The following is a 14,265-nucleotide window of genomic DNA, read 5'->3' on the forward strand; positions in this document are numbered from 1 at the left end:
CTTACAATCCCCTTGTGGGATTAACTATTTAATCACCTACTCTATCCCTTTACTCTGTCCCTATCAAAAAGGTATTTAACATCATTAGTCATTAAGGAAACTCAAAACCACAGTGAGATATCACTGCATACCAATTAGAATGGCTAAAATTAAAAAGACCGACACGGCAAATTTTTGTGCACCTGTGAAGGTGGGGGGGAACTCGAAGTCTCATACACTACTGATGGGGATGTAACATAATCTGACCACTTTGAAAAGCAGTTTGGTAGTTTTCCTAACAAGTTATAAGCATATACCCCTGCATATGAAAGAAAAACGAAAGCATATATGCACCCAAAAGTTTACAGCAGCTTTAACTCTGTCAAAAACTGGAAACAACCCGAATGTCAGACAAATTGTAGCATTTGCCAAATGTCCAACAAACTGTAACACTTCCAACACAATGTAACACTATTAAATAACTATTGATATATGCAAAAGCAGAGATGAACCTCAAAGTAATTATGCTGAGTGAAAGAAGGCAGATATAAAGAATGGAATGTTATGTCCATTCACATATCATTCACATACCATTCACATAGAAAATGCAATCTAATTATAGGGAAACAGGTCAGGGGTTATTTGAGTTAGGAGGAGGCAATCTAGGGGTTATGGCTATGTTCATTATCTTCATCGCGGTGATGCATACCACGTGGTGATGTATGGTCGCACAGATGCATACTACGTCAAAACTCATCGAAGTGTACCTTTGAAATACGGGCAGCTTATTGTGAGGATCAATTTCTCAATGAGGTGTTTGTAGGAAAGAAAAAGTAATCTCGCGCCTAGAGTCACATAGGAAGCGGCTCCTCGCGATGCAAATACTGAAGTCCGCGTTTGGAGCCCGGGTCCTTAACTCCCTGTAACTTTGCCTCCGAGGAAAGTGCTGGAAGGGAACCTCAGCTGTTGTTAATGATTACCGGTAGGCGGCTCCTTCTCGGCCGCGCTCCCGCCTCGGGGCGGCCCGAGCGTGGCCCCGCCCGACGGCTTCCGAGAGCGCCGGGCGTCGTGCTGGTGGACTCCGCGGCCACCTGCTGCTGCTGCTGCTGCTGCCCCCGCGTCCGGCATGGTAAGGGGGCTCACGCGCTGCCGCCGTCTGGGCAGCGGGTTAGGAGGGGACGCGCGGGAGGAGCGGGGGAGGGCCGCGGCCCGCGCAGTATCCCCGCCCAGGCCAGAGGACCGCGCTAGGCGTGCGGGGGAGCCTCCCTCCCAGGCCTTGGCGGAGCAGCCGCGCGCCAGGCGGGGAGAGTCGGGGTCTCGGTCCCGCCTCCACCCTACCCGCAGTGGTGCCGCCGGGGACACTGAGGCCGAGAGACGGCCGGGGGCAGGTTCAGTGACAGCCAGGAGGGAGCCCAGGCCAGAGTCCGCTCAGGGCCTCGGTGCCTCGGGCAGGGAGGGGGGCGGTAAGACGGGGATGGGGAATGGCAGCATAGTGAGCCCGGAGACCTAGTCCCCTTGGTGGTGCGGCCCTGTGTTATGTTGGGGGCTGGCGGGGGGCGGGGTGCAGCGGCGAGGACACCGATGCCTGTGTGAGTGTGCAAAGGAGGGGCGGCTGAATTTCCCGTGTGCCTCTGCCTGCCTGTTGATTGCCCTTTTCTCTTGCACTTCTGAGCAGGAGGTCTAGCTGAGCCCCCTCTGCGGAGCCCGGACCTCAGGGCCAGCCTCTGGCGCCTAGTTTGAGGCCTGTGCCCGGAAGTGGGGACGTGATTGCTCAGGATCACATGCCCTCCAGGCTGAACTTTCTGAGAGCAGAGTGTCAGGCCCTATGCTCAGCTATAGAGATGAAGGTGAACCTGCAGGGCAGCAAGAAGGGAAGCTTCTAGACCCAGACCTTTACTGAACAGCAAAAACGTTAGGCTCCAAAGCATCAGCAGCAGTTGGGACTGTGGTGACACCTGGGAGGGCTCTTTGGAGACCTCGGCTTGAACATAGGGGAGGTGGTGGGTGAGCTGATTGTGAGGTACACCGAGGCTCTGCAGCTGCAGGGCGCGGGTAATCAGTAACCCCTCTGCACACCCAGAGGCCCAGGCCTGGCCTGGAATTTACTAAGCAAACACTGCCCCTGCTCCCTCTCTGAGCCCAGATCTCAGAGGGGTTTGTCAGTTCAGCCCCAGGCTGTGAAATGTTGGGGATTCCAGAAGACTCTAAAGAGAAAGGGGAGCCTCCTAGGAGCCCGCTAGTACCCATGCACTTCTTTCAGAGTCAACCTACTAGGTGGTAGCTTCTGATGCCTTAGCTGCCATCTCGTTGCCTGGATACATAGACCAGGCTTATCAGCCACTGAGACAGGGCCAGGCTCTGGAAGAGAGACTGGGTTGAATGATGATGCAAATCTCAACTGTCCTTGCGGATCTTCCAGAGCCTAGGAGAGGAGACGGACCCATCCAGATCTGTCCAGAGAGAGCCCACGCTTTTTAGGAGGGAGAAAACTGTTGAGTTACCAGAACCCTGCGGTGTTTTGTTCAGTTCTAACCCACACCTGAAGGCCTGTCATAGACCTGCTTGCCTCAAGAAGTTTCCTTTTAAAAATGCAGATAATATCCCCTTAATAGCAATGAAGTTAAAGTGTCTCCTGGCTCCCCTTGCTGATTCATAAAGTGGCAGTTCTTGTACCTTTTTACCCTTCAAGCAGGAGAAATGAGTGCCCCCAGGCCACTTCCAGTTTGCAGGCTGGCTTATCAAAACTAAATTAACCTCCCTCATATTCTTTTCCCCGACCTAACTAATTCACTTTTAATTTAGTTCCCAACAATGTCCATCCTTGGGTAATTCTACTTCACAGACCTAAATTCTAGGATCCCTTAAGCTCCTCCACCTGAATCTTTTTAAGAGGCTGGAGCACAGACCTTTCCTTCTGTTTTCCAAGAGAAGGTCCCCTCATAGCCTGAAGGGTGCCAGTTTGGGCTGCCCCAGGGATATTTTGCACAATAGGAAAATAGGCTGAGGCACTGCCCTGTCTGTTTGCCCTTGGCCAGGTTACTCCTGCTTCGGGCCTGAGCTCTGGCTCAAGATGACATAATAGAAAAGAAGGTGGAAATAAACATAGGCCTGGCAGCTGGGAACCAGAGGCTGTGTAGGAACGAGATGGGGTACCCACTGGGAGGTAGGCCAATAGCTAAGAATCTCCTGGAATATGTTTTAAGTGCTAGTTCCTTTGTCAATCCCCAGGGATATGGACCCATCTTGAGAATGATGCCTGTGCTTTCACTGACTTGGGGAAGAAGGAGGGGGGGCGGTCATTTCCCCTCTCTAGGCCTCAGTTTCCTCTTCAGTACACAGTAACAGTAGGATTTGCTTTTATTCTCTCATGAATGAAAGAGATCTGATTTTTAAATGGAGAGGTGCCCTCTGAAAGCTCTGAGGACAGGCGCAGGGAGGGAGGAACGTTTCTCTGCCCCGGTGATTGGCGTTACACCTCAGGACTCTCTGTTCTCTGAGAACCTATCAGTGCCCAAGCCAGAGCCCCTCCTCCCAGTCTGTTGCGTTAGACAAGCTGCCCTTTGACTGTGTCACCACAGCCACCAGTGGAGGCTGGCTAAATTTCCCCAACAGCCCAGGGCCCTCTCTTTGTCCTGTTTAAAGGAGGGGGGAAAAGTGCCCTTGAGCTTCTGTGTTTTCCCTCTCCTAGGCTGGCAAAGCACACAGGCTGAGTGCTGAGGAAAGGGACCAGCTGCTGCCAAACCTGCGGGCCGTGGGGTGGAACGAGCTGGAAGGCCGGGATGCCATCTTCAAGCAGTTCCATTTTAAAGACTTTAATCGGGTATGACTGGGGTGGGACACAGTTCCTGAGACCGGGGCTGACTGGGTCACACTCCAGAACGTGTTCCCTCCCTGAGAGTCCTGTTAGCCAAGACTTTCAAGATGCTGTGTAAATCCAGTTTACTTGTCCAGTTTAGCTGAAGATAGGCCCTGGGCTGTCTCCATTTTCTGTGTGTTAGTCGCTCAGTCGTGTCTGACTCTGCGACCCCATGGACTATAGCCCGCCAGTCTCCTCTGTCCATGGGATTCTCCAGGCAAGAATACTGAGTGGGTTGCCATGCGCTTCTCCCGGGGATTTTCCTGACCCAGGAATTGAACCTGGGTCCCCTGCATTTTAAGCAGATTCTTTAGCCACCAGGGAAGCCTTGGACTCTCCATGCCTGGAACTTTTAGAAATAGTCCTAAGAGGAGACAGTTCAAATGGGAAGCAGGTGACTATTTGAAGACATTTTAGTAGATAACCTAAAGGTTGGCCAAGATGCAAACCTCTTTGGGATTTCCGCCTTCTTAGTGGTCATAGTGATAAGGCTTTCTGCTGCAGAAGGACCACCTCAAACTCCAGCCTCAGAACTAGTGGCAGGGCACCAGGAGGAATGCTTAAAGCTAGAAAGGTTACCTTGTAGGGATCGGGGCCATCCTCTTCCTTCTGGGCCTCACACTGGCCATAAAGGGAGGCCAGCCGTCCTTTCTCTCAGAATACTAATCTGGGTCTCGCTTCATTAAACAGGCTTTTGGCTTCATGACAAGAGTGGCTCTGCAGGCTGAGAAATTGGACCACCATCCCGAATGGTTTAACGTGTATAACAAGGTGAGTGTTGCATGCCTGGAACTCCAGCTCGCTCTGAGGGCCTCTCCCTTGGACTCCCCTGTGGGCCCTCCTCACTGACATAGTATCAGCTCCTGTTCCTTTCATCTCCTTCCTAGAATCGACATAAACGGCCCCTGGAAAATACTCAGTCTCACTACAGATTTTAAAATGCAAACTAGAACACTAGTGAGATAATGTGTGGTTAACAGAGACATTAAGGAGGCAAATCCCAAGGAAGGAAAACCCGTGGGAACCAGGCGTATTCATTGTTAATAGCTCTCAAGGGCTGAAATTTTTCTTGAGATATAGAAGAATGAAAAAGCAATAATCTTGAACTAGGAATACCCAGGCACACCAGGAAGGCCAGCCTGTCTGCTAAATGAACGGAAACAGTCCTTAAATGCCTGCCATGCGCCAAGCGCTGTGCTGGACTCTTTCTGAAAACATTAAGGTTGGAAGAGACCATCTATAAATGGACAGTGTTTAGGAGCTGAAGTTGGGCTGGAGTCTTGTCTTTGGCTTTTAGGTTGCTCTTGATATTTGGATCTTTCTTTTTTATCCCGTGCTGCAGTCACCACTATTTATGGGGATGTAATAGAAGACAGTTTTGCCCTGTTAAAGACTGGTCAAGAAGGCAGCCCCGGGGAGAGCCAGTGTGCCTAGTTGCTCTTCACGGTGTGGTTGAGCCCAAGAGCTGGTGACTCCCTCCTGTTCGTGGGTTCAGTTGGTGGAACCAGCTGGTCTGGAATCTCTGTGGTTTTGTTTCAGGTCCACATCACCCTGAGCACTCACGAGTGTGCGGGCCTTTCAGAACGGGACATAAACCTGGCCAGCTTCATCGAGCAAGTAGCAGTGTCCATGACATAGACCCTGCCCTTCTGTCAGCTCTTCCGGGAAAGGGAGGGCGCTGAGCTGGGGATCCAGAGAGGGAGCTGGGGGAGTCCCGAGATGCTACTGTAGTCAAAACTGCCAAATCAACCCTGCTGCCTCCATTTAGGGGCAAGTCCCTGCTGTTCGAAGGAGAGGCCAACATCACTGCTAAGACCAGGAACTCAGACCGGTTTTACCCCACATCATTTTCATCTTCCTTGAGGCTCTATGATGTGTACACTGATTTGAATAAGCTCTTCTCTTTCATTACAACTCTCCAGCAAAAATAATGACTTTATTTCCAAGCTGTGTCTTGCTCACTTTCTAATTCACTTCCCAAAAACCTGTGATAAAAGCTGTGTCTAAGATAAACAGTCTTATCTTAGAAGCTAGGACCCTAGGGCCATCTTTAGCCTATGTGACAGAAACCCATGCACTCTTATGCCTACAATAAAACTGTTGTTTCACTTGGCCTCAGGCTCTAGAATCTTCTTTTCCACAAGCCAAGCCAAATTGGAATCAATAGACATTTAAAGCACCTACTTTGTACAAGACAGTGTTCAGACTGCTAAGGGGAAAGGGGACCAGAACACTCTAAGCTCCTATTGTCTCTGGGAATTAAGTAGAAAAATAATTAAATATTACCAGGCAGCATGAATGAAGTTAATGCCAGATGCAAAGATAAGAAATGAGTTAATGAACATACAGTGATTCACACTGTTGAACCAAGAAGCTTCATTTGACTTAATTCTTGAGGCAAAAAAAAAAAAAATTCTTGAGGCAGAGGTAACTGAGGGAGCATCTTGAACAAAGATAAAGGTTAGCCAGACAGTATTATCCATGATGGGACCTATGACTGGGTCTTCTTCCTGGCCTATAGCATCCAACGTGGAGATTTTTTTTTTCTTAAAGCATAGTTCTGTTGCCATATTATGTTAATTTCAGGTGTAAATCAAATTGATTCAGTTATATATATGTGTGAGTACATATATACATACACAATATACAGACAGATGTTTTCTATACTTTTCCATTAAAGGTTATTACAAACTATTGGATATAGTTCCCCTTCTGTACACTAATCTTATTTGTTTATTTTATATGTGATAAAGTATAGCTATTAATTCTGTATCCCTCCCCCACCTTCCCCTTTGGTAGCCATGAATTTGTTTTCTATTGCTACGTTTCTGTTCTCTAATTAATTTCTTATATTCCACATATATGTCTGTCTTTGACTGATTGCATGTAGTATGATAATCTCTAGGTCCATCCATATTTTTGCAAATAGCATTATTTCTTTTTTTAATGCCTGAGTAATATTCGATTGTATGTGTGTGTGTGCGTCTGTGTCTGTGTGTGTGCACGCACACGTAAACGTGTGTGTACAAATATATATACAGGGGTCCTCAACCACCCAGCTGAGGACTGGTACTGGTCCATGGCCTACTGGGAACTGGGCCACACAGCAGAAGGTGAGTGGTTGGGCCAGTGAGTGAAGCTCCATCTGCTGCTCACCATTGCTGGCATTACCACCTGAACCTTCCCTACTCCATCTGTGCAAAAACTGTCTTCCAAAAAACCAGTCCCTGCTGTCAAAAGGTTAGGATAGAAACTGTATCTTCTGTGTGTTGATGGACACTAGGGTTCCGTCCATGATTTGGCAATTATAAATACTACTGCTTGCATATTGGGGTGCATGCATTTTTTCCCCAATGTGTATCTGCCATTTTTTTAATGAAAAGCAATTAGAGAAAAAACAAACAGCTTATATTTCCGTAAGTGCATTTTTATTTCTACATTTATAATAGTTACCAGAAATGTTTTTTAATTTTTTATTTTATATTGGGAGATAGCCGATTAACATACCATGTGGTGGTAGTTTCAGGTGAGCAGTGAAGGGACTCGGCCATACATACACCTGTATCCATTCTCCCCCAAACTCCCCACCCAGCCAGGCTACCATGCGATACTGAACATAACACACTGTATGGTTCCGTGTGCTATAAAGGACGTCCTTTTTGGTTATCCATTTTAAATATAGCATGTGTGTAGCATGTGAATTTTTTAATTAGAGTTTTTTGGAGGGTATATTCCCAGTCGTGGGATTCCTGGATCATATGATAGCTCTATTTTTAGTTTTTTAAAGAACCATCATGCTCTTTACTGTTGAGGCTGCACCAGTTCACATGGCCAGCAACAGGGAGGGGGATTGCTTTTTCTCCACTTCCTCTCCAGCATTTATTACTTGTAGCCCTTTTGATGATGGCCAAGACTCAGACCAGTGAGAGATGACAATTCACTGAAGTTTTCACTTGCATCTCTGATAATTAGCAATGTCGTCCATCTTTCCATGTGCCTGTTGCCCCTGTGTATGTTGTCTTTGGAGAATTGTCTCTTGAGGTCTTCTGCCAGATTTTAAAATTGGGTTGTTAATGGTTTGGTATTGACTGTATGGGCTGCTGGTATATTTTAGAAGTGAAGCCGTTGTTATTCGCTCTTTGCAGATATCTTCTCCCAGTCCATAGCTTGTCTCTTGGTTTTGTGTATGCTTCCCTTTGTTGTGTAAAAGATGGCAAGCTTGATTGAAGTCCTGTTTGTTTAGTTTTGCTTTTTGTTCCTGTAGCCTTGGGAGACTGACCTAAGAAAACCTTACTAGGATTTCTGTCAGAGAATGTATTGTTTTTTCTCTTCTAGGAGTCTTGTGGTGTCTTGTGTTTTAAGTTGGTAAGGCGTTTTGAGCTTATTTTGTGTGTTGTAGGAGGGAGTATTCCAGCTTCATTGATTCGCATGTAGCTGTCCAGCTTCCACAGTACCAGGTGCTGAAGGGACTGTCTTCTCCGTGGTATATTTTCTTGCCTCCTTTGTCAGAGGTTAATTGACCATAGGTGCGTGAGTTTATTTCTAGGCTCTTGGTCACGTGTGCCAGTACCATGCTGCTTTGCTTACTGTAGCTTGGTAATACGGTCCGAAGTCTGAGAGCTTTCATTTTGTACACAGGATTGCTTTGGGCATTCTGGGCTTTTCTGGTTCCATATACATTTTAGGACTATTTATTTTAGTCCTGTGAACAACGTCATAGATAGTTTGATTTCAGTCGTGTGAAATCTGTCATTTGCTTTGGGTAGTGCACGCACGCATGCTAATTTGCTTCACTTGTGTTCGACTCTTTGGGACCCTATGTACTATAGGGCCAGGCTATGTCCATTGTATTCTCCAGGCAAGAATACTGGAGTGGGTTGCCATGCCCTCCTCCAGGGGATCTTCCTGACACAAGGATTGAACCCATGGCCTCTGCACTGCAGGCAGATTCTCTACCACTGAACCACCAGGGAAGCCCCGCCCCCACACCCGAGAGAACAAGGTGGCTGTCAAATTTTGAATCCTCCTCAGTTGCCTTTATCCGTGTTTTATAGTTGTAAGCAGATAAGTGTCTCTCCACCTTAGTCAGGTTTACCCTATGTGTTTTGTTTTGCTTTTTGATATGATTTTAAAGGAGACGCTTTGCTTTACTTTCCCACTCTGTTAGCGTGAAGACATGCAGGTGATTTCCATATACCGATCTTATGTTCTGCTACGTTGCTGAGGTTACCAGTGCTAGGAGTTGATGTGTGACAGCCTGAGGGTGTTCTGTGTATTCTGTCACTTCATCTGCATGGCGTGACAGTATCACCGCTTTCCTTCCAATCTGGACACCTTTTACTTCCGATTGTTTTTTTTTCTGATTGTTGTAGCTAGGATTTCCAATATCATGTTGGATAGAAATGGTGCTAGTGGGTATCTTGATTTGTTCCAGATTTCAGTGGGAAGGCAATCATCTTGTCACTAGTGAGCATTACGTTGGCTATGGGTTGGTCCTACATTGCCTCTTCCCATCCCTGCTTTGGAAAGAGTGTTTATGATGAATGGTGTTGAACTGTATGAAATGCTTTTCCCGTGTCTGTGGAGATGATCATGTGACTTTTGTCTTTTCCTCTGTTGATGTGCTGGGTCACATTGATTGATGTATGTTGAACCATCCTTCTGAGCCTGAGATGAATCCAACTTGATCACGGTGTATGATCCTTTTTTATGATTGAAGTATCATTAATTTAAAATGTTGTGATAATTTGTGGTGTAGAGAGAAGTGACTCAGTTAAATATATGTATATCTCTCTATTCCTTGTCATAATGTTTCCATTATAGCTCCTTATAAGACATTGAATGGAGTTCCCTGTGCTATATAGTAGGACCTTGTTTTTCAGTTCTATATATAGTAGTCTGCATCTGCTAATCCACAACCCCTCATTTATCCCTCCCCCACCCTTTCCCCTGTGGTGACCACGAGTTTGTTTTCTGTATATGAGTCTGTTTCTAATTTGCAAGTAAGTTCATTTATATCATATTTCAGATTTCACATATCAGTGATCTCATAGAATATTTGTCTTTCTCTGTCTGACTTCACTTTGTGTGCTCATCTCTCAGTCCACACTGCTGCAAGTGGCATTACGTCATTCTTTGTTGAAGACTGAGTAGTATATTCATGTGTGTAGGTAGAGATATTCACATGTGTCTATAGAGCACACCTCTATAAACAGATGTTTGCATTCATCTGTTCATTGTCATTTAGGTGGCTTTCACCTATTGTGAACAGTGCTGCTATGACCCTTGGAGGACGTATGTCTTTTTGAATTAGAGTTTTCTCCAAATATAAACCAGGAATGGGATTGCTGGATCGTGTGGTAACTGTGTTTTTAATTTGTAAGGAACCTCCATACACTTCTCCATAGCAGCTGCACAGTTTCAAGGCCACCAAAGGGTACTGGGGTTCTTTATTCTCCGCATCCTCTCCAGCATTTATTATTTGTAGCTCTTTTGATGATGGCCTTCTGATGAGTGTGAAGTGATAACTCACTGGAGTTCTGACCTGACCTTTAATAATTACGGATGTTGGCCATCTTTTCACATGCCTTTGCCCACAGACACGTCTTCCTGGAGAGCTTCCCTGGTGGCTCGGTGGTAAAGAACTCCCCTGCCAATGCAGGAGACGTAAGAGATGTGGGTTCAGTCCCTGGGTGGGGAAGATCCCCTGGAGGAGGGCATGGCAACCCACTTCAGTATTCTTGCCTGAAGAATCCCATGGACAGAAGAGCCTGGCAGGCTATAGTCCACGAGGTCACAAAGAGTCAGACACGACTGAAGTGACTTAGCATGCATGCACCCACATATCTTGGAGAACCAAAAACACTGGGTTGTGTCCAATTTTAAAATGGGGTTGTTAGTGATTTTGGTGTGGAGCTGTAGGAGCTGCTGGTGTCTTTCAGAAATGAAACCCTCGTTGGTCACTCTATTTGCAGATATTTTCTTCTAGTCTGTTGATTGTGCTTTGATCCTGTTTATGGTTCCCATTGCTGTGTAAAATATGGTTAAGTTTGATGAGGTCCTATATGTTCAGTTTTGCTTTTGTTTCAGATGCCTTGGAAGAATGACCTTAGAAAGACATTACTACGATTTATGTAAAAGAATCTTTTGCCTAATGTTCTCTTCAAGGAGTCTTGTGGTGTATTGTGTTGTATTTAAGCCATTTTGAGTTTATTTTTGTGTGTGGTGTGAGAGAGTCTTTGAAATTCTTTGACATGTGACTGTCCCGCTTTTCTAGTATTACTTGCTGAAGGACTATTTTTTCTTTATCTTCTTGCTTCCTCTCTCAAAAATTAATTGACCGTAGGTGTGTGTGTTTTAATTTCTGGGATCTCCGACCTGTGCTAAGAAGATTGAGGGCAGGAGGAGAAAGGGCCACAGGGGATGAGACGGTTGGATGGCATCACCAACTCAATGGACATGAGTTTGAACAAACTCCAGGAGATAGTGAAGGACAGGGAAGCCTGGCATGCTGCAGTCCATGGCGTCATAAAAAGTCAGACATGACTTACCCACTGAACAACAACTGACCTGTGTCTCTGATCCATATGAATGTTTTTCGCTAGTTCCATGAATGTTTTGGTTACTGCAGCTTGATAGTAGTGTCTGAATTCTGGGCAGCTTTTTCTTTTTTGCACAGGATTTCTTTGGTTTTTGTAGGTCTTTTATGGTTCCATATACATTTTAGGATTATTCTAGTTTTGTGAAAAATATCATGGTTAGTTTGATATGTATCACATGAAATCTATAGCTTGCATTGAGTAGTAGAGCCAGTTAAATAACCATAATTTTTCTATTCCAAGAGTGTGGGATGAATGTCCACTCCTTTGAATCATTTTTAATTGCCTTTGTCAATGTTTCAAAGTTGTCAGCAAAGAAGTCTCTCACCTCCTTGGTCATCTTTATTCCTAGTATTTTGTTTTCACCTCCTTGGTCATGTTTATTCCTATGTATTTTTGAAACCCATTTTAAGTGGTATTGTTTTGTTTGCTTAACTTTTTTCTGGAAATTTAATTGTTAGCATGAAGAAGTGTAACATTTCTGTATGTCAATCTTGTATCCTGCTACCTTGCTGAATTTGTTCACCAGTGCTAGTAGTTGATGCATGGCATCTTTAGGGTGTTATCTGTATAGTTCCATGTTACCTCCATACCATGACTGTCATACCTCTTTGCTTCCAATCTGAATGCCTTTCATTACTGTTTCTTGTCTGATTATTGACTTATTCCAGATTTTAGTGGGAAGGCTATCAGCTCTACATTATTGAGCATTATGTTGGTGGTGGGCTGTTTCTGCTGCTAAGTCGCTTCAGTGGTGTCCGACTCCATGCGACCCCATGGAAGGCAGCCCACCAGGCTCCGCCGTCCCTGGGATTCTCCAGGCAAGAACACTGGAATGGGTTGCCATTTCCTTCTCCAGTGCATGAAAGTGGAAAGTGAAAGTGAAGTCGCTCAGTTGTCTCCAACTCTTTGCAACCCCATAGACTGTAGCCTACTAGGCTCCTCCATCCATGGGATTTTCCAGGCAACAGTGGGTTGCCATTGACTTCTCCTGGGCTGGTTTTAAGTAGCTTTTATTATGTTGAGATGTGTTCCCCCCATACCCAGTTTGGGAAGAGTTTTCACAATGAATGGATGCTGAATTTTATGAAATACTTTTCCTGTGTCTGTGGAGACGATCATTAGGTTTTTGTCTTTTCCATTATTGATGTGCTTGGTCACATTGATTGATTTGTGTATGTTGAATCATTCTTGTGAGACTGGGATGAATCCAACTTGAGCATGGTATATGGCCTTTTTATTTTTATTTTTTTATTTTTGGCCTTTTTAAAAAAAATGTTATTCATTCATTTTTTACTCCCCTGGGTCTTTGGTGCCGAGTGCAAGCTTTCTCTAGTTGCAGTGGGCAGGCTTCTTCTTGTGGGGACACTCTTGCTGCAGAGTATGGACTCTAGGGCCTGGGGGTTCAGTAGTTGCAGTGTGTGGGAGTAGATGCCCTGCTGCAGGTGGAATCTTCCCAGACTAGGGATTGAACTTGTGTCCTCTCCTTTGGGAGGTTGATTCTTAACCACTGGACCACCAGAGAAGTCCCCACTTTTTAAAAAATTGAATTGCCATTAATTTTCAATGTTGTGATAGTTTCTGGTATACAGATGAGAGGTTCAGTTAAAGATATTCTGTTCATTGTCATATTGTTAAATTATAGTTCCTAAGACAGTGAATAGAATTCTCTATGCTGTACAGATGGGCTTTGTTTTTTATCTGGTTTATATATAGTAGTTTGTATCTCTTAAGTGCAAACTCCTAATTCATCCCTCCCCTACCCTTTACGCTGTGGTAACTATGAGTTTTTCTTTTTCTTTTTTTTAATGTGTATGAGTCTGTTTCCAGCTTGAAAATATGTTCAACCAGTCCATCCTAAAGGAAATCAGTCCTGAATATTCATTGGAAGGACTGATGTTTAAGCTGAAGCTCCAATACTTCGGCCGCCTGATGCAAAGAGCTGACTCATTTGAAAAGACCCTGATGCTGGGAAAGATTGAAGGTGGGAGAAGAGGGGGACAACAGAGGATGAGATGGTTGGATGGCATGAGTTTGGGTAAACTCCAGGAGTTGTTGATGGACAGGGAGGCCTGGCGTGCTGCAGTCCATGGGGTTGCAAAGAGTTGGATACGACTGAGTAACTGAACTGATATCAAATTATAGATTTCACATTAAATGATAGCATAGAATATATATCTTTCTATGTCTGACTTCAAAGGACCATCTCTTGGTCCATCCACATTGCTGCAAATGGCATTATGTAGTAGTTTCTTTTTTGACGACAGGGTAGTATTTCATGTGTATGTGTAGAGATTCACATATATCTAAATAGAGTACATCTTCTTTATGTTTTCATCTGTTGATGGAACATTTAGGTGGCTTCCATATAAGATATGAGTGTTCTAAACAGTGCTGCTGTGACCACTGGGGGTGCATGTATGTTTTCTAATTAGTTTTCTCCAGATGCATTCCCAGGAGTGGGATTGCTAGATATTATGGTAGCTCTCTTTTTAGTTTTTTAAAGAACCTCCCATAGTGGCTGAACAAAAAAACACAGCCACCGACATGGTAGGGGGTTGGATTCCTTTTTCTCCACATCCTCTCCAGCATTTAATCTTTATAACCTTTTTGATGATGGCTTTCTGACCAGTGTGAGGTGATGACAACTCATTGGAGTTTTGACTTGCACGTCTCTAACAATTACCAGTGTTGACCATCTTTTCATGTGCCTGCTGCACACGTGGATGTTATCTTTGGAGACTGACGGTAGAGGTCTTCTGCCCACTTTTACAGTTGGATTGTTTGTGGGTTTGGTATGGAGTTGCTTGAGCTGTTGGTATATTTTGTAAA

At 45.0% G+C, this 14,265-nt stretch overlaps 1 protein-coding gene across 1 annotated transcript; it reads left to right on the forward strand.

Annotated features, from left to right (window-relative positions):
• Positions 1–709: 709 nt before the first annotated feature.
• Positions 710–5,948, forward strand: PCBD1 (pterin-4 alpha-carbinolamine dehydratase 1). Its single transcript, XM_040242538.1, has 4 exons — positions 710–1,108; positions 3,668–3,799; positions 4,526–4,606; positions 5,375–5,948. The coding sequence occupies exons 1-4, from the start codon at positions 1,106–1,108 to the stop codon at positions 5,471–5,473; spliced, it is 315 nt and encodes a 104-aa protein (XP_040098472.1). The 5' UTR covers positions 710–1,105; the 3' UTR covers positions 5,474–5,948.
• Positions 5,949–14,265: the final 8,317 nt, after the last annotated feature.

This window comes from Oryx dammah, unplaced genomic scaffold (assembly GCF_014754425.2).
Source record: "Oryx dammah isolate SB20612 unplaced genomic scaffold, SCBI_Odam_1.1 HiC_scaffold_6, whole genome shotgun sequence".
Taxonomy (NCBI): domain Eukaryota; kingdom Metazoa; phylum Chordata; class Mammalia; order Artiodactyla; family Bovidae; genus Oryx; species Oryx dammah.

Coding starts and splice junctions, on each gene's coding strand:
- PCBD1 (XM_040242538.1), top strand. Junction 3,800..4,525: donor ATTTTAAAGACTTTAATCGG/GTATGACTGGGG, acceptor TTCATTAAACAG/GCTTTTGGCTTCATGACAAG. Junction 4,607..5,374: donor GGTTTAACGTGTATAACAAG/GTGAGTGTTGCA, acceptor GTTTTGTTTCAG/GTCCACATCACCCTGAGCAC.